At 29.8% G+C, this 23,589-nt stretch overlaps 2 protein-coding genes across 4 annotated transcripts; both read left to right on the plus strand.

Moving 5' to 3' along the window:
• Positions 1-5,651: 5,651 nt before the first annotated feature.
• On the plus strand, positions 5,652-10,722 carry LOC137810636 (probable alpha,alpha-trehalose-phosphate synthase [UDP-forming] 9). 3 transcript variants are annotated; one of them, XM_068612016.1, is made up of 5 exons: positions 5,652-5,865; positions 6,090-6,141; positions 7,595-9,610; positions 9,695-9,968; positions 10,051-10,722. In XM_068612016.1, exons 3-5 carry the CDS (start codon positions 7,626-7,628, stop codon positions 10,372-10,374), a joined length of 2,583 nt encoding a protein of 860 aa, XP_068468117.1. In that variant the 5' UTR covers positions 5,652-5,865; positions 6,090-6,141; positions 7,595-7,625; the 3' UTR covers positions 10,375-10,722. The 3 variants fall into 3 exon arrangements, with proteins under 3 accessions (XP_068468117.1, XP_068468118.1, XP_068468119.1); XM_068612017.1 differs by lacking the exon at positions 6,090-6,141 and having other exon boundaries at positions 5,712-5,865; XM_068612018.1 differs by lacking the exons at positions 5,652-5,865; positions 6,090-6,141 and adding an exon at positions 6,224-6,630.
• A 9,024-nt stretch (positions 10,723-19,746) lies between these two features.
• Positions 19,747-21,249, plus strand: LOC137809036 (uncharacterized). Its single transcript, XM_068610178.1, has one exon. It carries the CDS (start codon positions 19,747-19,749, stop codon positions 21,247-21,249), a length of 1,503 nt encoding a protein of 500 aa, XP_068466279.1.
• The last annotated feature ends 2,340 nt before the right edge of the window (positions 21,250-23,589 follow it).

The raw sequence follows: 23,589 nt of genomic DNA on the forward strand, positions 1-23,589 counted from the left end.
TCTTGCTCCCCATAGCTGACTGGGAAATTAGAGAAGAAGAACGTAGATGAGTTTCTAGTTGATGAGTACTTTGACAATGTACCTGCCTTATATTCTGCCTCTCTTCTCTGATGGTCTTCCCTCTCCCACCTCCTCCGGTCCATCGTTTTCTCTTCCTCTAGTTAATTTTCTTCTTACGTTCAGGTCACTCTAAAACTATGACAAATACTTAATTGAAAAAATATAAATATTTTAAAAACTCAATAAAATAAAATAGTTTAATAAAAAATTAATTAAAAATACTCGAATTTATTATAATAAATTTAAAAATAATTAATTATTTTTTTTATTTTTCATATAGAAACATGTAAATAATTACGCTATAAATAACAATCACATCAACCCGTTAATAACAAATAAAAAAAATAGATATTCAATTAAAAAATATAAAAATATTAAGTACTTACTACAATATTTTTTAATCAATAGTTAATTAAAAAATTCAAATTTATAAAAAACTTAAAACTTAATTAAATTTTTAATTTCTTTTGTTCATCATTTAATCTGTAGTGTGATTGATTTTAGGTGAATGTATATATAGACAAAGATCTTTATATATATATATATATATATATATATATATATATATATATATATATATATATATATATATATATATAAAAGACATATTTTTTATATATTTTCATCGTACATAATTTTTGTGTCATTTTACACATGTGTTGTTTGTGATAATTGTTTTTTAAGTAATTCCTTAGGTAATTATATTTTTTCAATTAGGCAAACAAAAATATGGACACGTATACAATAATTTATGTTTTTCTACTAAATTTTATACACCATTAATTCAATGTGAACTAATAGGAATTAATAGGCATATTATAGAACTTCATAATAAGGAAGAATTTGAGCATAATGTGTAGCACTAATGATACCTTAGTTGGTGAAGTGATTTTCATGATTATAAGTTTAGCCATATGCAATTGTAAACTTGGGTAAAAAATTTAGCATGTAGTTTTTAGAGAGGAAAAAAAAAATTAGCATTGAATCAAAAATACAAAAAAATAAATAAATAATTAACTTATATACTTAACTAATTAAAGTTTGTTTTTCAATAAAATTTAACACGGTGAGGATAAATTTGTTTAAAGTGTATTTATATTGTATATGTGATTTTACTACTCTTGTAAATTAATTTATTTTTCTATTATATGATAAGTGGGTTTAGAGATGTGGTACAAGTAGCATAAATTATAAATTTAAATTGTAAAGATTGAGTTTTTGTATAGACTTGCACTGTATTTTCTTGTGACTATAGAAAAACAACGATCTCATAAAGAATTGAATTGAAAGTTTAATAACAAAAATGAAATAATCATAAAAAAAGGAAAATAATATATTTAAACTTTCTTCCGTATGAACTGATTTGGAAGGAAAGTAAAATATAATATATTATTATTTTAAAAATATTTTTTCATTTATTAAATTTTATATTTTTTTATTAGGTTTTGTTTGAATCGAAGGAGTTAAAGAAAAAGGAAAAGATTATGGAAAGTGAGATTATTTGTTTGAGAGATAGAGAAATGAAAAAAGGAAGAAAATAAAATAAAATAAAATGTTATAATTTATTTGATTGACATGAAAAAATTAAAAAATAAATAAATTCATGAGATAATATATTAGATAAAATTAGATGAAAATGAGTATGATTAAAGATTCAAAGGTGATTAATTATGAAGTAATTATTTTATAATTATAAATAATATTTAAAAGTTGAAATTTAATTTATTTAAATGAGTAATTGTGAATCATGTACAATTTTTGTCACTTACCAGTTTAAATAAAAGGGTGATAAAAGATTTGCAAATAAAAGGTGAGAACTACGTATTAAATTGACATATACAAAAAATAAAACAATATTTTTAACTAATTTCAGTTCCAATTTATTTAAATTGACATAATAATTTAACTAATTTCAATTTCAATTTATTTAAGTTAATTATATATATATATATTTTGCTGAAAAAGAAGTTGATTTTTATTAGAAAGAAAAAATAACTTGAATTTTGTTAGTTCATGAGTTGACTAATTTAGAATTTATTCACATAAAATCATTTTATTGGTATAATAGACTTTCGTTTAGTGTGGTTTTAGATTTTTTTAATGAATATATTTTGGTCTAATCTCCTCATATTTTTTTTTAATAATGTTTTATCGTGTGATGACAGATGATTATTGTTATTTGAAGTGTCAGTCTATCTGAAATGTCAAGTTGCATAATGATGCATAAAAGAATTTTGTTAAATTTTTAATAAGAATTGGATAACATCAATATTTGAGATTATAATATTAATAAAGAGTGTGAAGAATATGTTGATTCAATATACCTTTTAGTAGTTGAAGATTTTGACAAACATAACTTTTAAAGAGTCTTTTAATTGATCATGATATTGAGCTAGTTTATAGATGTGTAAACGTTGAATGGCTTCAAATCAACATAAATAAAATACTCTTTTCAGTATAATCAACTATGCCATACATATCGAAAAATCGTATTTTGTTCATTCAATAATTCAAAATTTTAACTTTTAAAAATAAAGTACACATGATGAATTGTTGGAAAAAATATTAGTTATCTCCTTTGAAATGGTTTTGGTACGAGGTACCAAAATTCTACATAATCCGCTTAGCGATCTCAAAATTGTTCAATAACTTTAAGAAAATGTTGAAAGCAAAATCGAAAAGAAAGAATAATTGTAAGAAAATGTTTATAATATAAAAATTTCTCACAACAAGTTGGATTTTGGAAGATTTGATGTTTACTACACAAATTTGGCTTATCAAATTTTAATTTTCTTGAACAGATTGTTAAAGATTGAAAAGATAAAATTTAATATTTGTTTATTTTGTTTAAATAACTAGTATTTTTAATTTAATTTAATAAATCTATGCGTATATTTTGGATTTTTTAATGCTTGAAAATTTAGAAATTTAGTGATAATTGATTTGTTTCACCTGATAAATTTGATTGATGTCATTCATACTTTGCTAAGTTGTAATTAATCAAGTCGGAGTTTATGTTATGTTTGGATTTAAGAGTGAAAGTGTGAAGATTTGAAGAAGTGAATGCATGAGAATTTGAAAAGATATTATGAATAAAGTTATTATGTTTAGATTTAAGTATATTAGAATGAATGTGTTTAAAAAAATAAAAAAAATAAGAATAATGTACAATTAATTTTATATATATATATATATATTCAATAATTTAGCATAATTTTAGTTTAGAACTGTTTGAATTTTCAAATCTACTAAAAATTAATTTCATTTTGTGATAGGGTAACTATCATTAATTAAACAATTTATTTGCCATACAACAAGAACAATCACAATGAATATGAATCCCACTCCACACTTTTCAAGTAATGATCTATAAAATGTGAAACAAAATAATAAAGCCATATATCTATATTCCATAGAAAAGATTTGGTCCAGCAACACAGACACGTGCCAGTCACACCAAGTTTTGTCCTCTTCCGTGCTTCAGTCCCTTCAAACTGTTCCACTGTGACATGACCTATAGGATAACATAATCTTGACACGTGTGCATTCATGAATTATGTATTCAGGATGTGAAAAATGGTAAGAGTTTCCTCTTTGAAAAATTACATCAACAAGTTACACAATTATGTGACTCCGATGTTTGATTCAATCATTTGCTTTCATCTTATTTAATATTTATAAGTTGTTTTTACATAATAAAATAAAATAATAATAATTTTTTTTGACAACGACCTTGTCGAAATGAATTTTGTTAATTACAATTAAATACACCCCTAAAATTAAATTAATAGTAAAAACACTTAAGCAATTTACCAAAAACTACAGATTCAAATGCTATTGTCATCATTATAAAAGAAAAGGTTTTAGTGTTAAAGTAAACCTCTATTTTAGAACTAATTAATGTTGAATAATTAGGCATATGATCCAAGCTTAATAATAAATTACTATTTAATTAAATTAAAGAAAATTTTATAAAATAATTTTTGTTAATATTTAAAGTAATTTAAAGAGAATATGCATGGAAGATAACATACTATATATTAATTGAAAAAGTATAAAATTGAGTTACATAAAAGGGTTGAAAAGAAAGAATAGAGAGATGGAGAAAGAGTGATTAGGAAAGAATAGAATGTGTGAAGAAGTATGGTTGGTAAAGATATTCCACTTGAGTTGGGAAGTGGCAAAGTGTTAGTGCAACTTTTGAAATTAAGAAAATGATATTTATGGTTATCCAAAAGGGGAACTTTCAAGAACATTGTGTAGTGTGAAGTTGACTAATAAATTAGTCTGTTATTGGTCAATCATGTTATAGTACATAAATGTTTTTTCTATTATGTTATAGGAATAAAGTATTTATTAACTTTGTAGATAATTATTTTTTGTCAAAAATATTATTGGCTAACTTTTGTGAGTTATTTTTTTTCTTATAAAATAAACTCAAGCAAATTCACCCTATATTCAATAGTAGTGGTTATTTAGCTGAAAAAAACATAATAATAAAGATATTTAATGAGGTGTAAATACAATTTAAAACTTGTAATAGTTAAAGTAGTTTTTGTTTTGTTTTACAACAATAGTTTAAACATGGTAATAAATAATTGATTAAGAGGACCAACACAAATTTCTAGGATTTGATACACATATATAATATTTATACTTTCTCCATTTAAAATAAAAGCTTTCCTCTTATTTATTTGATTCAATACTTCTCTTAGTATCTGGATAAAACTTTATGATTTTTTTAATTGTTTTGTTGTGAGTATGTATGGATATTATATTTTAAAATAAGATCATTTAAAAGTTATATTATAAAATATTAATTCAAATAAAAATATAATCCAAACTAATGTACATATATAATATAAAAAAATAAATTTCAATAAATTGCAGTGTAAAATATAAGTTTAAAAATAATTTAAATTTTATAAATTTAAATAAAAAATAAATGTTTAAATCAATTTTTCATTATTATTTTACTTATTTAATTTTAAAAATTATTTAAATACTCGAACCTAATATTCATGGTTATTAGGTGTATACTTTTATATTTTAACTAGTATAGACTTTTATTTAAAAAACCTGATGATAACATGTCACTATAACTTTTAGCTTACACATAGATGATATAACTTAGTTTTAGGATATTTTAAAATTTGTATAATGTAATATAAACTATAGCACAGTAATATAATGTAATATCATGAAGAAATAGTTTATTTTGAATAACAGTTAATTTGATTTTTTTAAACAAAATTTCACATTGACGTTGTAAGAGTGAGAGGGTATAAAACAATATAATATAAAATTATGTTTTATGAATAATGTTAAAAAATATCCATGAATTGTTGATAAGTAATATAAAACTGTGTTAATTTTATTTATATTTAAAGTATTAATTTGTTATTATTAAAGAAAAGAAAAACGATATCCATTGAATTGAAGTGCGGCAAAGTGCTGTGAGTAACTTCCACACTCATGTCTATTGTAGCAACTACTACTCTCTACACACAAAACAAAAACAAATGAATTATTTATTTATTTATTATTATAGAAAAAACAAAATAAAAAAGGAAAAAAAAAGAATTCTATCCACTGAAGTTGCAGTTGTACAGTGACCCCTGCTATAAAATATTACCTCTTTGCAATCTTCTTCTCCTTCACTCTCAATAACTCACTTTCTCTCTCTAAATTCGTTGCAACGCAAAGCAGCAACTTTTACACCTTTTCCTTCCCTCTGTTTCTTATTCTCTCAGATCAACCTCCGCCGTTAACTCGCCGTCAAATTCTCTCCATCGCCCTTTCAAGGTCATCATCCTCCGCTTTTCTACTACTCTCTTTAATGGCTAGGTCTATAATTTGAATTGATTTTTATTTTATTTTATTGGCTAAAATCTTACTGATACCGATCCTTTGCTATGGTTACACTTTTTGTTTATTTTATTTTTTTGGACTGTTATTTTATTTTATTTTTTTTTGTTTTGTAATTTTAAGTTATTGTTAATTAGTATATTGTAACATTGATTTTTCAGATTATTGAAGCATGGAAATGCGGTGATTGAATATTAATAAAATTTGCTGAAGGTGTGTTTCTCGGTTTATTAATCTATTAAGTTTTTGCGGTGATTTTTCTTTTATTCTGGTTTATTTCTTAATATTTATTTTTGAAGTGTTTTTTTTGAAAGGATTTGATCTTCATGGGGTTCACAGGAATTTTTCAACGAGTGGTGCTATGTGTGGCTTCCTTGTTTTCCATTTGTCTCTTTGTTTCTATTTTAAGACGTGCTATTGTCCCCTACAGCATAAAGCATTTACCCTTCGGCTAAAAAGAATCTCAACCAATGTATTTTGGTGTATTTTTTTTGGCCCGACGTGTATTATTATTTGATTGTAGTTATCCAATTTCATCAAGCACAATCATGGGTTCCCGTTGTCGTTATCTTAGGTTTCGATTAGTTCAAACTTGTTTTTAATTCATTGAAATCTCAAAATTCAAGAGAGGTCTTCCGTGTTGCTTGTTGCCAACTGTACTGGCTTTGTTGTTCGGCTTTGGAGTCAATTTTCTGATAATGGGTGCGTATTCAATCATCTCAGCAACCTTTGGGGAATATGATTTGTGTGTATTGCTTTTATTATTATGATGATGATGATTACTAACTGTGAAGGTATGGCTATGGAAAATGTTATGTCATTGACAGAATTGAAAATTCCTGTTTAAAAGCATTCCTTCCTCTAACCGTTCTTGTCGTTGCCGAATTCTTGATCTAGAGTCCAACAATTGTTTTCTAATTTCTAGTGTCAATAATTATGAGGTGCTACAATTATGTTTATATGGATGTGTTGCTTAGGTTGAATTTTGTGGAGATAATGTTCCCTTTTGGTACGTTGTGAAGTCCGCATGTTCCTCAATCTAGTGAAAAAAATACATCATGCATGGTTATGTTTTTATTTTTGGACTTGCTTTCCAGGGTTTTCATATATGGTTATTTGTTTATTTGCTTTACTTTTCTTTGGGATTGGGGAGCCTAGAGGTAAATGAATGTTACTCCTACTTAGTTATTGCTAATTGCTTGCGGAATAATTATGTTTTGTTTTCAGCAATTCTAATGACCCTTTTAATGTTGTCCAAACTGGTTATCATAAGAACCATTTATTAGAGTTAGCATTCCCAGGTGAATTATTGTAAGGCGTCTTCTGCTGTTTATTAGTCAATAGTCCATAATCTGAACTGCCTTGATCATCAATTCATCATAGTTTTGTGGAGAAAATCTTATTCGGTTTTATGTAGCCTGGAAATCTATGTTTTAAGTTGCAACTTGTTATTGTGGGCACTGGGCATTGATGAATTGTTTATCAACTATTTTTTTGACACAATAAAAAAAACTTTTGCTAATTGCTATTGTTCAAGTGCCTTTATGACAGTAGGTAATTCTGCACAACTACTGTTAATATTTTGTAGGATACCGGTTAGAATAAGTGTTTCTTCTAATAATTTATTTATTAACTGACTTTTGTGTGTGAATTCATACTATTCAAGGCATTAAAGAAAAGACTCCCTTGTATCATTCATGGCATCAAGATCATATGCTAACCTACTAGACTTAGCTGGAGATTTACTTGATATCCCTCATACACCAAGAACTATTCCAAGGATTATGACAGTTCCTGGAGTTATTTCTGACCTGGATGCTTCTGGTAGATATGATGGGGATTCCGATGTTAGTTCTTCTGGTTACCGGGAGAGGAAAATCCTTGTGGCAAACATGTTGCCATTACAGGCTAAGAGAGATATAGACACTGGTAAATGGTGTTTCAGTTTGGATGAGGATTCAATTCTGTTACAATTAAAAGATGGTCTTCCTTCTGATACTGAGGTGATCTATGTGGGATCCCTCAAGGTTGAAATAGAGGCCCACGAGCAGGAAGTAGTTGCTCAGAAATTACTGGAGGATTTTAATTGCATACCTACCTTTTTACCCCATGATCTCATGAAAAACTTTTATCTTGGCTTTTGCAAACAGCAGCTTTGGCCTCTCTTTCATTACATGCTACCTATGTTCCCTGATCATGGTGAGCGGTTTGACCGCACGCTTTGGAAGGCTTATGTTTCTGCAAACAAAATATTTGCAGACAAGGTTATGGAAATAATCAATCCTGATGATGATTTTGTTTGGGTTCATGACTATCACTTGATGGTTTTGCCTACATTCCTGAGGAAGCGGTATAATCGTGTTAAACTTGGATTCTTTCTTCACAGTCCTTTCCCTTCATCTGAAATTTACCGAACTTTGCCAGTAAGGGATGAAATTTTGAGGGGACTGTTGAATACTGATTTAATTGGTTTCCACACATTTGATTATGCTCGCCACTTTCTCTCTTGTTGCAAAAGAATGCTAGGTCTTGACTATGAATCTAAACGAGGACATATAGGACTTGATTACTTCGGCCGTACTATATTTATCAAAATTTTGCCTGTAGGCATTCATATGGGTAGGCTTGAATCTGTATTAAATCTCCAATCTACAACGGCTAAACTGAAAGAGATTCAGGAAGAGTTTAAGGGTAGGAAGGTGATTCTTGGTGTTGATGACATGGATATATTTAAGGGCATCAGTCTGAAGCTTCTAGCTGTTGAGCAGCTTCTGGAACAGAATCGAGATTTGAAGGGCAAAGTTGTCCTGATACAAATTGTGAATCCTGCTAGGAGTTCGGGCAAGGGTGTTCAGGAAGCAAAAAGGGAAACATATTCAATTGCCCAGAGGATTAATGATACGTATGGCTCAAACCATTACCAGCCAGTTATTCTCATTGACCGTCCTGTTCCTCGTTTTGAGAAGAGTGCCTATTATGCTGTAGCAGAATGTTGTATTGTTAATGCTGTGAGGGATGGTATGAACTTAGTCCCGTACAAGTATATTGTCTGCAGACAAGGAACTGCACAGATGGATAAAGCTTTGAGTAGAAAAAGTGATTCTCCCCGTACAAGCACGATAGTTGTGTCTGAGTTCATCGGTTGTTCTCCTTCTCTAAGTGGAGCAATCAGGGTCAATCCCTGGAACATAGATGCTGTGGCTGATGCTCTGTATTCAGCTGTTACTATGCATGATTCAGAGAAGCAATTGAGGCATGAGAAACACTACAGGTACGTCAGTTCTCATGATGTGGCATATTGGGCACGCAGCTTTATGCAGGATTTGGAGAGAGCATGCAAAGATCATTACACCAAAAGGTGCTGGGGAATGGGTTTGGGCCTAGGGTTTAGAGTTGTTTCTCTTTCTCCTGGTTTTAGAAAATTGTCTGTCGATCACATTGTTTCAGCATACAAAAGAACCGGTAAAAGAGCTATATTTCTTGATTATGATGGTACTATCGTATCAAAGTCTTCTATAAACAAAACCCCCAGCCCTGAAGCCATATCCGTGCTAAATGATATGTGTAATGATCCTAAAAATACCGTCTTCATTGTGAGTGGAAGGGCAAGAGATTCTTTAAGTAAGTGGCTTACTTCATGCAAAAGGATTGGACTTGCTGCCGAACATGGATACTTTCTAAGGTATTTATTTAAGTTCTAGAAATATTTGGGTACCATACTTTGAACAACGCCTCACCTCCATCACTCCTCATTTTGTGGTTGCAGGTGGAATAAAGATTCTGAGTGGGAAACCAGTCAGTTGTCTTCTGAGTTTGATTGGAAGAAGATTGTTGAACCTGTCATGAAATTGTATACGGAGGCAACTGATGGATCTAATATTGAAACTAAGGAAAGTGCTTTGGTGTGGCACCATGAAGATGCGGACCCTGATTTTGGCTCCTGCCAGGCCAAAGAATTGTTAAATCATCTGGAAAGTGTCCTTGCCAATGAACCTGCAGTTGTCACCCGGGGCCAGCATATTGTTGAAGTCAAGCCACAGGTACAGTTCTTTAATTTTCTATACTACCACCAAGTTCATAACTTTCATTGGACTTATTAAAGTCTTCCTCTATTATATGCAGGGGTTAAACAAGGGGTTGGTAGCTGAAAAGATTCTTTCCACTATGGTTAATAGTGGTAATCCGCCAGATTTTGTGATGTGCGTAGGAGATGACATTTCCGATGAAGACATGTTTGAGAGCATATTAAGGACAGTTTCATGCCCATCACTGCCGGTAGTTCCAGAGATATTTGCTTGCACTGTTGGGCAGAAACCGAGCAAGGCCAAATATTATCTGGATGATTCTGCTGATGTGATGAAGCTGCTTCAAGGCCTGGGTGGTTCATCTAAACCAAAGCCCAGGCATCTGGCACAATTCCAAGTTTCCTTTGAGAGCACGGTTTGAGTTATTAGCTCCTCATGCTTGTCTAGTTGGGAGGATTCTTGACATGTGGTGGTGGGACCTTGGTGTTGCAGATAGGATTCTCTGCACCTGAACCGGTTCGCATGGCTTGTGGAAGCATTTATTTTTTGTGTTCGGTATAGTGCGGTTCATAAATGAGCTGACAATTCTTCTCAGGTACATGGTTACATTAATTGAAGTATTTGCTGGTGCCACCTTTAGCTTTAGTTGTGCTTAGAACTGTAGAGACCATACATACACTTCGTTTGCGTTGAATATGCGGGGCACCAATAGCTTGTACAGTTACACTATTTTTCTTCACTATACATAATGACCATCTGCTTTCAGATATCTTTCTTCTTCAACCACAATATCCTTTCATCCAATCCACTCAAATACTCATAACATTCTATTTCCCTCCAAATCTTTAATTATTAATTTTGTAATTAATAATTTTACCTCGTAACTTTATTAACTAATACTCTAATAGTATGTTTGGATGAATCAAATTATATTGTTTAAATGAAGATTTTTTTATACTACTTTTTCATAAATGTGAATTATATATTTTTCTATTGATATTTATTATTTTTAATATTTGAGTGATTATCTTTTTATTATCAACACGAATATTATTTTTTGAAATTTTTAATATTTTAATAATCATCTTTTTATCATCAACACAGATATTATTTTTTTCCATAGTTTGTTTTAATTTTTTGTAATGTTAACTGAAAAAAATTCAATCAATATTAACTATGATTATTTGATATTTAAATAATTTTATGTATTAGTAATTGAATTTGGCAGTAATGGAAATACTCTATTAAAATAAAAAATAAAAAAATTAACTTATTTAAATAAAATATTTCATATATGTAAATATCTTAAAAATTAGAAAATCTTGTATTGAAATTGACTCAAGGTAAGAATCAAATTTTGGAGATGCTGTCAAAGCTTCGGAGTGGAGGCATGGGCTTTAGTAAAAGCACGAGATGGGTTGCTTCTTCCTGCACCTCCCTACATTCCTGAGACACCTCATACCAAATACTAAATGTGAAAATACTTTTTAAAACATCCGTATATTTTTAGGCTTCAGAAAGAAATAATAATAATATGATCACAATATTGTAAGAATTGTTATGAACACTGTATATGCGTTTTCACTGCGGTAAGTAAAATTTAATATTTATATTAGTTTTAATTATATATATTTTTTAAATGAAAAAAAGTTGTTCTTTAAAAAGTTCAAAAGAACACATCAAATATTAAAATAGTAAGGAATTTCATCTGTCATAATCTTACTTTCACTTTGTTAAACCTGCTGTGTATTTGATAAAGTTAATAAATTAACTATTAACTTATTTAATTAGTTTATAAGTTAATTTCATCAACACAAATTATTTATTTGACAAAATTAATTCATTAGTTAGCTAGTATTTGTTAAAGTCACTTTTAAATAATAAGCTAGTTGATAGCTAATAAATTTGTAGTTTATAAGTTTTTAACTAATAAACTAACTTATTGAATTATAAATGTATAGTAAACTATATGGTAAATTAGTTTATAAATGTATATAAAAGGCTATAACTACATTAAAAAAATTATATAGATAAAATTTGTATTTTGTAAAAATATATTATTGCATAATTATAATTTAAAAAATTTAAAGTGACATTTTAATACTTCTATTTATTTTTTAAAATTTGTATATGTTTTTTTGTTTGAACAAGCTATTTTATTCAAATGAGTTTATCTGATGAGTATTAAATTTAATTTTTATTCATTTTTAAAATTTTCAAAGTTTTTTAATAGGATAAAACAATAAACAAATACTAAATAGTGTAATAATTAATTATCTCCATTAAATTGAAACAGGTAATAAGTAGGTAAAAAAAATAGCGATAATAATGAAATATATCTTAAGAAGTAGTAATGAAATAAAATTAAATAAGTTACAAGCTAGTTGAAAAGTTACAAACTCATAAAATAAGTTACTTTTAAATTACTTACTAAACACTCTTGAATTGGTTAAATTAAGTTAGAAGCTAGTCAAATAAGCTAATAGTTAGCTTATTAGTTTTACTAAGCACGTTCAAGAGCGTTTGCAAATATCTCAATATAGCTTATTTTAGTAACTTATAGTTTATAAACTACATAAACATAGTACTCAAGGTCTTAAAATAATTTAGTTTTATAAGATATTTTCATTGAAATATGTTGATTTGGAATAAAATTTAAGCCAATGTGTCTTAAGTAAGAGTTATATGAATACAAAGATTTTTTTTTTTGTCTTGAAAACATTAATTTCCTAGTTATAAAGTTAGATTTTTTTATCAGGACTCTCTGGTGCAGGTTAATTACCTTTAAGCTTTTGGTAGATTTAGAGTTCTCAGTGAGCATTAGTTAAATTTCAGGTAAGGAAAGTTAGTCTTGTTCATTTCAATAGAACCCTAGGTTAGAACACTAACTCCAATTTTTGCATTAAGATTGTCTCTTTTAAGAGTAAAGTAAAATATTAACTGAAATGGTAGATTTTGAATATTATATATTGATTTAAGGTGAATAAGTTATTGAAAGCATTTGTGATTGAGAATTTAAAGTGTTTGAATGGTAATATAAATGACTTCAATTGTATTTGAATAGTAGTTAAATTACTTAAAATGTGATGTTTGATGATAATTGGTATTTTGATATTAAATGATGTATGTAATGAGGTGAAAGTGTGATCAAGACATAGTATTTTTAGGAAAGGAAATATTGTGTTGAGATTGTTATTAGGGTGTATTGATTTGTGAGTGTCTAGTGAATGAAACGATCTTAACTATATTGGTATAATATATATGAGGTTATTCAGTTGGTGAGAGTTGAATGAGGTTCATTTGACTGAATCTAAGATTTAAAAGAACTAATCAGAGCAAATCAAATGGTTTTACCCTGTCATATGAGATGATGAGACACTGAGATGATTATGCGCATGACTGTGTGGATTCAGAGTGAGTAGTATGACAAGTGCATGTCTCTGGATGCTAATTTCAATACACGAGTCTTCCAGAAGTAGAGTCAAGTGTATGAGTATGTGAGTCAGTAGAAATTTGTCAGGAGTGATGTGGAGTAATGTGGATGATGAACGTGATAGACACTTATGAAATTGTGAAAATATGTGAATATTGATGGTTTATGTTGATATTTAAAGTTTTATATTTGAAGTTTTAAAGATATATAGTTTACCCTGTGCTTGTTTTGTGTTTATTTTCTTTAATCTATGATGATCATGTTAATTTACACGGGAGCAATTGAGGTTGCAAGTAATATTGGTAGATAACTATATTTGTTAGATATTGGTAGATATCTATATTTGTTAAGCATATAGTGAAGACTTTAATTTTTTTTACTATAAATATAAGGAAGATATTGTTGGAAAAAACAAAACTTTAATAATTAAAAAAAAATCTTTAACTATTAACTAATAAAATTATCCGTGTAAATGAAAAAGGTATAACAATTCTTAGAACGTGATTTTTCTTATCCCAAAAAAAAAACTATTACTGTGAGAAATATATAATTAATGATTAAAATAAATTAGCATACTTAAATTATTTAATTTTAGTTAACCGTGTTATAATTTTTTAAAATAAATTTAAACACTTTTAGTAATAAATATTTTTAATGATATTTCTAGTAGTTTAATGAATAGTTTTCTCCAATAGATCCAGTGAAATATATCAATTTGCGTTATGAATAATTGAATTCCAATACCAAGGTTAAGAAAATAATACACTTAAGATGTTAATACAAAAATGATTTAAAAAGTAAACTGAATTAAAATAAAAATTGTACGGGCGAGGCCGACCCCTGGTCTCCTGACCAAGACTCACCTGACTGCCCGAGACTTGGTTTACTTGACTGAGACCTTAGAAGACTTGGCCGAGACGACCGAGACCAGGGGGAACTTGGCCGACGGCCGACCACTATTACCGTTAACGCTCAAACCAAGGTCAGTGAAGTTAATCTGTCATTAAGAATTAGGTAATACAACCCTAAGCGGTATCCACTCCGATAAGCGAACCCAACAAGGTAGGCCATTAGAATAATATAAATATCATTTATTACTGTTCACCTACCTGAGAGCTGACCACCCGCTTTACTGACTTGAGCGTCGGAGTGTCTTCACAGGTACCCCACCATCCGGTGTTCACCCGAGACCGAGTGCCGAAGGAGAAGCAGAAGGACAAGAAGAATCTCAGCTCATCACCCGGTAACCTGACCGACCGAAGGAAGGAGAAGAAGACTTCAATAGTTCTCTAGATCCCATCTCCTTAGTAGGAACAAAAATTATTATTGAAAAATAACTTGAAAAACTAAATCAAATGAAACTAAAACTTGAAGTAAATTGTGAAACACTATAAATTTTATCTTATGTGAATTTTAAAAGCAATTGGGATAGTAGTTAAATATTATAAGGATGTTAGTCAGAGGTGTTGAGAAACACTAAAATGAATGAATAATGGCATGTTAAAGTTTTGATAAAGGCAACTCTAGGGTGGACAAGATAATGACACCATGTATAAAGTTAAAAGCAAGAAAATGACCATAAAGCTTCTATTATTATATTTATATATTCTTATACCACAGCTACAACTTAAAGAAACCCATAATAGACAAACAAAGATTTAATAAAGAAAAATATTATTTAAAAAAATAAATTTTGTTATTTTGATAATTGTATAGTAAAAGATATCAATTTATATTTAAAAAAAAATTATCTTTTCATATAGGTCTATATTTCAGTAACTTTTATTTTATTTTTTTACTTTTAGCAGTTTGGATTATCAACTTATAATGACTATTTGAGAAAATTCAAAGTTTATGTTATGAATCCAAACTGATGAACTAGTCAGAAAATTTTCACCATTCCACACTAAATTCAATTGTTTAATTTATCATATCCATTTCTATCCTCCTAGATAAATTCAATTCAGTTTAATTTATAATATGTTCTATCCTCCTAGACTTGTGTTTTTATTGTGAAATTTGAAATCTATGTGTTTACAACAATTTTCTCGAGAACAAATTATGCAGTAGATATCTAAAATTGAGAAAGAACTATTTGATGTTGAAGATGTGATTAAACTAAAATTCCAACTTTGCCCTATTTTCTTTTCCCTTCCTAATAAAACAATTGTGAAACTTATATATATATATATATATATATATATATATATATATATATATTATTGAGGTCTATCCAAATTTATGAATATTTATGCAAAATATGAAGGGTTATCAAAACATCCAAGTAACTATTTAATAATAAAGTAGTCATAATTTAATAATATAGTAATAATTGAAGAATTTGTGAGAAATAATAATAAAATTGTAATAAACAAGAAAATTCTAAAAAGATAAATATGTTTTTAAAGGTAAAAAACTTGTCAATAAAAAAATAAAACTTAATTAAAATAAATCAAATAATTATGCTCACAAATAAAAAAAAGATGATAAATTAAAAACAAATTATGGTTGTAAATAGTATTTTTCTCAATAAACCTTCAATAGACAATTTAATTGTAAAAAAGGAAGAACCAACCTTAGTGAACCTCTTATCAAAAGAGTACATAATAAGAAACAATATTGTAACTGCAAACAATATTTCTTCCTCTAAGCCTTTAATTGACAATCTACTTATAGAAAACCAAAGCTATCCTTAGTCAACTTGTTATCCAAATATCAACTTGATGCAATTGCGAAACGAAATTCCAGTTTTTAATTTTAAAATCTGCAGTCTAGTAGCATGCAAAAATCACAATGTTTTTTTTTTTCTATTCATTCAATTTGTTTGGTTACTTTCAATAATGAGTTTTCATACACAATCTTATCGAAACTTTTTCCACTTATATAATGCAAATAACACATTCTACGATATATTAAGATGATTAATTGAGAATCGGTGTAAACAAAAACACAATGATATTTTTGTAAACATTTGAACATATTACATTGATTGGTCGATTGGACGAACCGGTGTAATATGTTCTTTTAAGAGTAAAAAAAAATTAACAAAATGATATAGTTATATTCACTGGTTGTTACTCATAACTTATGTAACATGTCTCCATCGTTGCTTCCATCGCTGCACCATTGCCTCCACCGCTAGTCACAACTGCTCACCGTTGCCTCCATTGTTGCTCACCACTGCCTCCACCGCTGTTGTCTTCGTCATCACATCATCCACACCAAAACATTCCTTTCGCTGTCATTGTTGTTGTTATTGTTGTCGCCATTGTCGTCACGGTTTCTCCATTGACGCTAGGTTAGTTTTTTTTTTTTTTTAAATATTTGGATTTGGATTTTAATTTATTATTTGGTTTACAAATAAAACTTGTTATTTATATAGAAAATTAGTTTTATTATAATGTATTTGGATGAAATGTATTATGTTTTAAATTTTTTAATTGCTATATGTTGAACGTTTTGGTATTCGATCTAGGGTTGATCGATCATCGACAATGTGTATTGTGTTTTATAATGTATTATGTTTTAATTTTTTTAAATTGCTGTTTTAATTTTTATATGTTGAACGCTTTGGTATTGGGTCCAAGGGTGATCGACCCTCGACAATGTGTATTGTGCTTTATAATATATCGACTAGAAATTGGGAGACATTGATGAATAAGTTCTTCTATTATGTGCACTCTTACTAGTGTTACTGTTTTTAGCTTGCTTTATATATTTGTTTTCTTTGTTAAAACTTTGTCAAATGGCTCTTTCATATTTGTGCATTCACATGTCCTTTTCACTGAATAGGGAACGAAACAAAAAAACAAATATTTTTCTGGAGCCCTTTCCTCTTTCTTTTTGATAAATTGTAAAATATAAATTATGATATTTATCAATTTTCCCATCCACTTCCATCTGCACCTTAAGAAGGTACTAAACATGCTCACCCTGCACCTCCAACGGCACCTCAACCAAGTATTGAGCGTGCTCCCCTTCCACCTCCAATTGCATCTCAACCAAGTAATTTGTGTTCATTTATTTTTCAAATTTATTAATCCTCACATCATTAGACACAATTGTTTTTTTTTTCATTATGCTGATTTATTTTTAGGAACCTTGAAAGTGAGGATATGTTCAACTAGTCAGACCAACTCTACTCCTACATTCATTGTTCAACCCCAATTGCACCTCAATATAATTCTCAACCACCACATCAATTTGTACATGTACCTGGACCAACAATACCTGGTACATCATATGTATATTCAGAAAATGAAGAGGAAGAAAATGAGGAAACTGAGTTCCAAACACATCAACAAAGGCCTACAGCCTGCAAAAGAGCATGACTTGTTGATGTCATTGGTAAGACATTATATATCAAGTTCAAAATGGAAATTTGTATAAAGCCACTATCAATTTGTTAAAACACATACAATGTTATATATAGTTATATATGCATTATTATTTTTTGGTTTAGTCCTATATCCCTTCAGACTAAAATGTTTTTAATATTTCAAAGATGAGGAAGGAAAGAGAAACACAAAACAACTAAGAACCAATGATGTTTGACATCTACCTCCAAATGAAAGGATTGTTGTGCAATGGAATAATGAGGGTCAACCAATTGCAAATGGTGAAGCATTATTGAATAGGTTCTTAGGTAGTATTGCAGGAAACTATACTGCATTTCCTATTAGTTATTCTAGTTGGAGGAAGATTCCTAAAGTTTATAAAGAAGATATACTTAAACACACTATTCAGGTAATCATATCCAAAATTATTTATAATTTAATTTATAATTTAAATATACTATAATAATTGTTAAATTTAATTGTTAACTGTTTTGAGGGCTAAATTTGATGTTCATTCTGATGTTCATATAAATCATGTCCTTAAATCACTTAACATAATAAAATAACTTTTACTGCCCATTTTGTTACTATGGCAAAGAATGATTGGAAGCCATATCATGATAGGTAAAAAAAATTGCTCTATAAATCTCTAAGGAAAGAATTGATTTCAAATATACTATAATTTGTTTGACTATTATTATTCTATTTCTTGTTGGAGTTTGTTATGTGTATTATAACCTCTATATATACATCTATCTTTTGAATTGTGATACATCTAAATTTTGGCTGCTTTGTTTAGCAATTAAAATGCTTAATTTTTTTCTGCTACAATATTTCCATGATGATGATGATGCTCCTCAATAGCCCAGGACTAACAAAAATTAGGATCAACCTTAGGGTTTGGTAGAGTTAGAAATTCAAATGACAGGTAATATCAAATATCAATAGGATGAGAAACATTAATTAAGTTCATGCTACAAAAAAATTCTTTATTAGAAAATCCCAGTTTGATGTATAACAATTCTATTAGAACATACACTTAAACAACTTTTACAAATGACGTAACTAGTTCAAAACAACTTAACTTATTATGCTAAAGAGAAACTCTAATATTTCAAATTTGAAGTCAATTCCATCAACCATTGAATAGTGGAATACTTTGAATGAATCCATGATCATTCTAAAGAAAATCATAAATTATTGACTTGAATATGTAGCTAGCATGTTTTTCGGATTTTTGTTTTGCCAACACTATCACAATACATTTGTGAAATGCCATAAAAGGCAACTAAATTATTTAAAAAAGAAAAAATATATTTATGAATTTCAATGATGCATTTTAAAATATAAACAATTCATTTGCTTCACTTGAATTCCCTTACAATTGCAAAATGTGTTTGTTTGAATAGTGAAATAAAATTCCTTTAATTCACAAACTCCCTATTTGGATAAAGTAATTAATCTCCTTAAAAAGCAACGATAATTTTAATATATTATTTAGCTTTATATATATATATAAATATATCGTGTCATATAATATATGTAGTCTAATAAAATACTAGGAGGCATTTCCAAAGAAATTGTTGTAAATATTTTTATAAATATCGGAGGTTTCAAAAATCCTTAGCAATACCAGAGGTTTCAAAAGCCTCGGTTTTGCTTGTATTAAAGTGTTGTGAAAAAAATCAATCTGTTCATTCTAAAATCAATATGTTCTTTTTCCTCTGATAAACTGAAAAACAGTTTGTGTTTGCGAAAATTTTGTAACTTCAATTCACCCCTCCCCTCTTGAACTTAGACATTAATAGACCCAACAATTGGTATCAGAGCTAGGGCTTGTATTTTGCTCAAGTGTATGCATTATGTCTGAGTTTAAAATGCCTTTTGCTGAAGGTGCGTCTATAAATAGACCTCCTATGTTTGGTGGTGTGAATTATGCTTTCTGGAAAATTAGGATGAAGATCTTCATGGAATCTATTGACATGGGTATTGGGATGCAGTGGTCAGTGGACCTTTTATACCTATGCAGGTTATCAAAGAAGAAACTGTGAAGAAGCCTTGGTCTGAATGGAGTGAAACTGAAAGAAAGAAGGCTCAATATGACTCCTTAGCCAAGAACATCATCACCTCTGCACTGAATATGGATGAATTCTATAGAGTGTCTCAATGCAACTCAACTAAAGAGATGTGGGAAGTACTGGAGGTAACCCGTGAGGGCACAGATGATGTGAAACGTTCGAGGAAGCATTCACTCATTCAAGAATATGAGTTGTTTAGGATGCAATCAGAAGAAAGCATTGCAGATGTGCAGAAACGGTTTACACATATTGTGAATCGTCTCACTGGTCTTGGTAAGGTCTTTGACAAGGAAGAACTCAACATAAAGGTGCTGAAATGCCTTGATAGGAGCTGGCAGCCTAAGGTAACAACAATCTCTGAATCCAGAGATTTATCCAAGATGTCTACTGTTGCACTCTTTGGAAAATTGATTGAACATGAGTTAGAACTCAAAAGATTGAAAGAACAAGAAACAGTGGAGAAAAAAGCCAAAGGAATTGCCTTAAAGACTACCATGGAACATGATACAAGTGAGGAAGAGAAGAATTCTGAACATGATGAGACCTTGAGTTTGCTCACTAGGAAATTCAGCAGGTTTCTTAAAAGGAATAACCGAGACAGAACTCAACAAAGAAAAAGGTATTCTAAATCCAATGACTCAAATTCTTCTAGTTATACTTGCTTTGGTTGTGGCAAGCCAGGTCATATAAATGTTGATTGCCCAAACAATCAAAACAAAGAAAAATCAGCAAGCAAGAAGAGTGAAAGAGGCAAAGGAAAAAGAGTTTATATCTCTTGGGAAGAGAATGATGTATCCTCAACAAGTGACTCTTCAATTGGAATTGAAGAAGCAAATTTGTGCTTCATGCTGAATGATGAAGGATCAACATCTGATTCAGTAAGTGACTATTCAACTGATTCTGAAAATTATGATCAGCTATTAATTGTCTTTAAGGAAACACATGATGAAGCAAATAGATTGGTTGTCATATGTAACAAAATGAACAAAGTAAATAGGGTACTAGAACCTAAAGTTAAGGCTCTTGAAGAAGAATTACACAAAGCTAAAACTGACTTGGTTAGCCTTGAATTAACATGTCTGCATGCATCAATAAAAACTTGTGAAAATTGTAAGAAACTGGAAAAACATGTTGAATATCTGCTAAAAACACTATCAAGTTTCACCAAAGGAAGAGAAAATCTTGAAACACTGTTGGGTTCACAAAATGTTGTTTTTAATAAGAATGGTCTAGGATACAATCCTGGAATGAAGAAAAATGTTAAAAAGCTATCCAGTTTTTTTGTTCCTTCCAAAACAGGTTTTTCTTCTTTTAGCAGTTCAAATACTATGCATACTGCATCTTGCTTTTACTGTATGAAAAATGGACATATCTCTAGAACATGTAGAGCTAGAAGGTACCTTGTTCCCAAAGGGTTAGCCAAATGGCTTCCTAAGGAAGGGTATTAATCATGTTGGACCCTAAACTAGAAAGGGGTACCATATGTGTTAAATCTGTTTTGTTTTGCAGAAAAACAGCAAGAAAAATCAGTGATACTTGGATAGTGGGTGTTCAAAACACATGACTGGTGATGTTGCTCAATTCACAAGTTTGAAACTTAAAGCTGAAGGACACGTCACATATGGTGATAATAATAGAGGAAGAATTCTTGGAAGAGGAGATGTTGGTACTGCAGAGTCAACCACAATTGAGAATGTCCTATATGTGGAAGGATTAAAGCATAGTCTCCTAAGCATTAACCAACTGTGTGACAAGGACTACAAGGTCAATTTTGAAACCAACACATGTACAATCTCAAGTGAAACTTCTGGTAAGGTGTTGTTCACAAGTAGAAGGGTAAATAACATCTATCTCTTAGATATCATGAATAGGAACTCTGAAAATGAATGCTTGTTATCAAAAAGTGATGAATCTTGGCTGTGGCACATGAGATTAGCTCATATCCATACTAATCACTTGAATAAGTTGAAGTCTAAAGATCTTGTGTCTGGATTACCAAATATAAAGTTTCAAAATAACAGATTGTGTGATGCTTGTGTAAAGGGAAAACAAATTAGAACTTCCTTTAAATCAAAAGATGTGATTTCTACAAATAAAGTTTTAGATGTTTTGCATATGGACTTGTTTGGGTCATCTAGGACTGCTAGTTTAGTTGGAAATTACTATGCCTTGGTAATTGATGATGATTTCTCAAGATATACATGGACCTTGTTTCTTGCTTCTAAAAATGATGTTTATAAAGCCTTTAAGAAACTAGCTAAGGTTCTACATAATGAAAATGAAAATAGCATAAAATAGATTCGTAGTGATCATGGGGGGGAATTTCAAAATGCAAAGTTTGATAGGTTTTGTGATAAACATGGGATCATACATAGCTATTCTGCTCCTAGGACACCCCAACAAAATGGTGTAGTTGAAAGGAAGAATAGATCATTAGAGGAATTAGCTAGGACCATGTTAAATGAATCTGATTTACCTAAATATTTTTGGGCAGATGCAGTATACACTGTCTTATGTGCTTAACAGAACCTTGAGTAGACCTATTCTTAAGAAAACTCCCTATGAATTGTATAAAGGTAGGAAGCCTAGCATTAGTCATCTTAGGGTCTTTGGTTGCAAATGTTTTATTCTTAATAATGGTAAAGATAATCTGGGCAAATTTGATCCTAAATCTGATGAAGGAATACATATTGGATATGCTATAAATGGACATGCTTATAGAGTGTATAAAAAAAGATTGCTTGTTGTGGAAGAATCTATACATGTTGTGTTTGATGAAACAAATTGTACTGTGCCTAAATCTGTTCTGGATGAACCTGGTGTGGATGATTTAAGAACCATTTTGCAAAAGAATCAATCTAGTGATCTTGATGCAACTAATCCAAATACTATCAAAGAATCTATTGTGAATGCAGGATTGCCTAAAGAATGGAAGACTCCCAGGAATCTCACACTTGACAATGTGATTGGGAAAATTGAGAAAAGAGTCTCAACCAGAAATTCTCTCAACAATTTCTGCAAGACAATGACATTTGTCTCACAAGTAGAGCCTAACAATCTTGAGGAAGCTCTACAAGACAGCAATTGGATAGCAGCAATGCAGGAAGAACTGAACCAGTTTGAATACAATGAAGTATGGTCCTTAGTTCCAAGAACACATGAGATGAATATCATAGGAACTAAATGGGTGTACAGGAACAAGATGGATGAACATGGGGCTATCACCAGAAATAAAGCAAGGCTGGTTGCTAAAGGCTACAACCAAGAGGAGGAAATAGATTTTGGTGAAACCTATGCACCAGTAGCACATCTTGAAGCTGTCAGATTGCTCTTAGCATTTTCCAGCATACAAAGATTCAAGTTATTTCAAATGGATGTTAAGAGTGCATTCTTGAATGGTTACATTAATGAAGAGGTGTTTGTATCTCAGCCTCCAGGGTTTGAAAACTATAAAAATCCAGAACATGTGTACAAGCTCAAGAAGGCATTATATGGATTAAAACAGGCACCTAGACAATGGTATGAAAGGCTAAGTGAGTTTCTGCTTTCTCAAGGATATAACCGTGGCAATTCTGATAAAACTCTATTCATAAATAAGAAAAGAGAAGACATTATACTTGTGCAAGTTTATGTAGATGATATCATCTTTGGATCCACAAATGAAGAAATGTGTGAAGCTTTTGTTGCTGCAATGAAAAGTGAATTTGAGATGTCAATGTTAGGAGAAATGAATTTCTTCCTTGGACTACAAGTAAAACAACTCAAGGATGGAATCTTCATAAATCAGG

The sequence above is a fragment of the Phaseolus vulgaris genome, chromosome 2 (assembly GCF_000499845.2).
Source record: "Phaseolus vulgaris cultivar G19833 chromosome 2, P. vulgaris v2.0, whole genome shotgun sequence".
In the NCBI taxonomy this organism is placed as follows: Eukaryota; Viridiplantae; Streptophyta; class Magnoliopsida; order Fabales; family Fabaceae; genus Phaseolus; species Phaseolus vulgaris.

Coding starts and splice junctions, on each gene's coding strand:
- LOC137810636 (XM_068612016.1), top strand. CDS start 7,626: ATGGCATCAAGATCATATGCTAACCTACTAGACTTAGCTGGAGATTTA. Junction 9,611..9,694: donor GAACATGGATACTTTCTAAG/GTATTTATTTAA, acceptor TTGTGGTTGCAG/GTGGAATAAAGATTCTGAGT. Junction 9,969..10,050: donor TTGTTGAAGTCAAGCCACAG/GTACAGTTCTTT, acceptor TATTATATGCAG/GGGTTAAACAAGGGGTTGGT.
- LOC137809036 (XM_068610178.1), top strand. CDS start 19,747: ATGCAGGTTATCAAAGAAGAAACTGTGAAGAAGCCTTGGTCTGAATGG.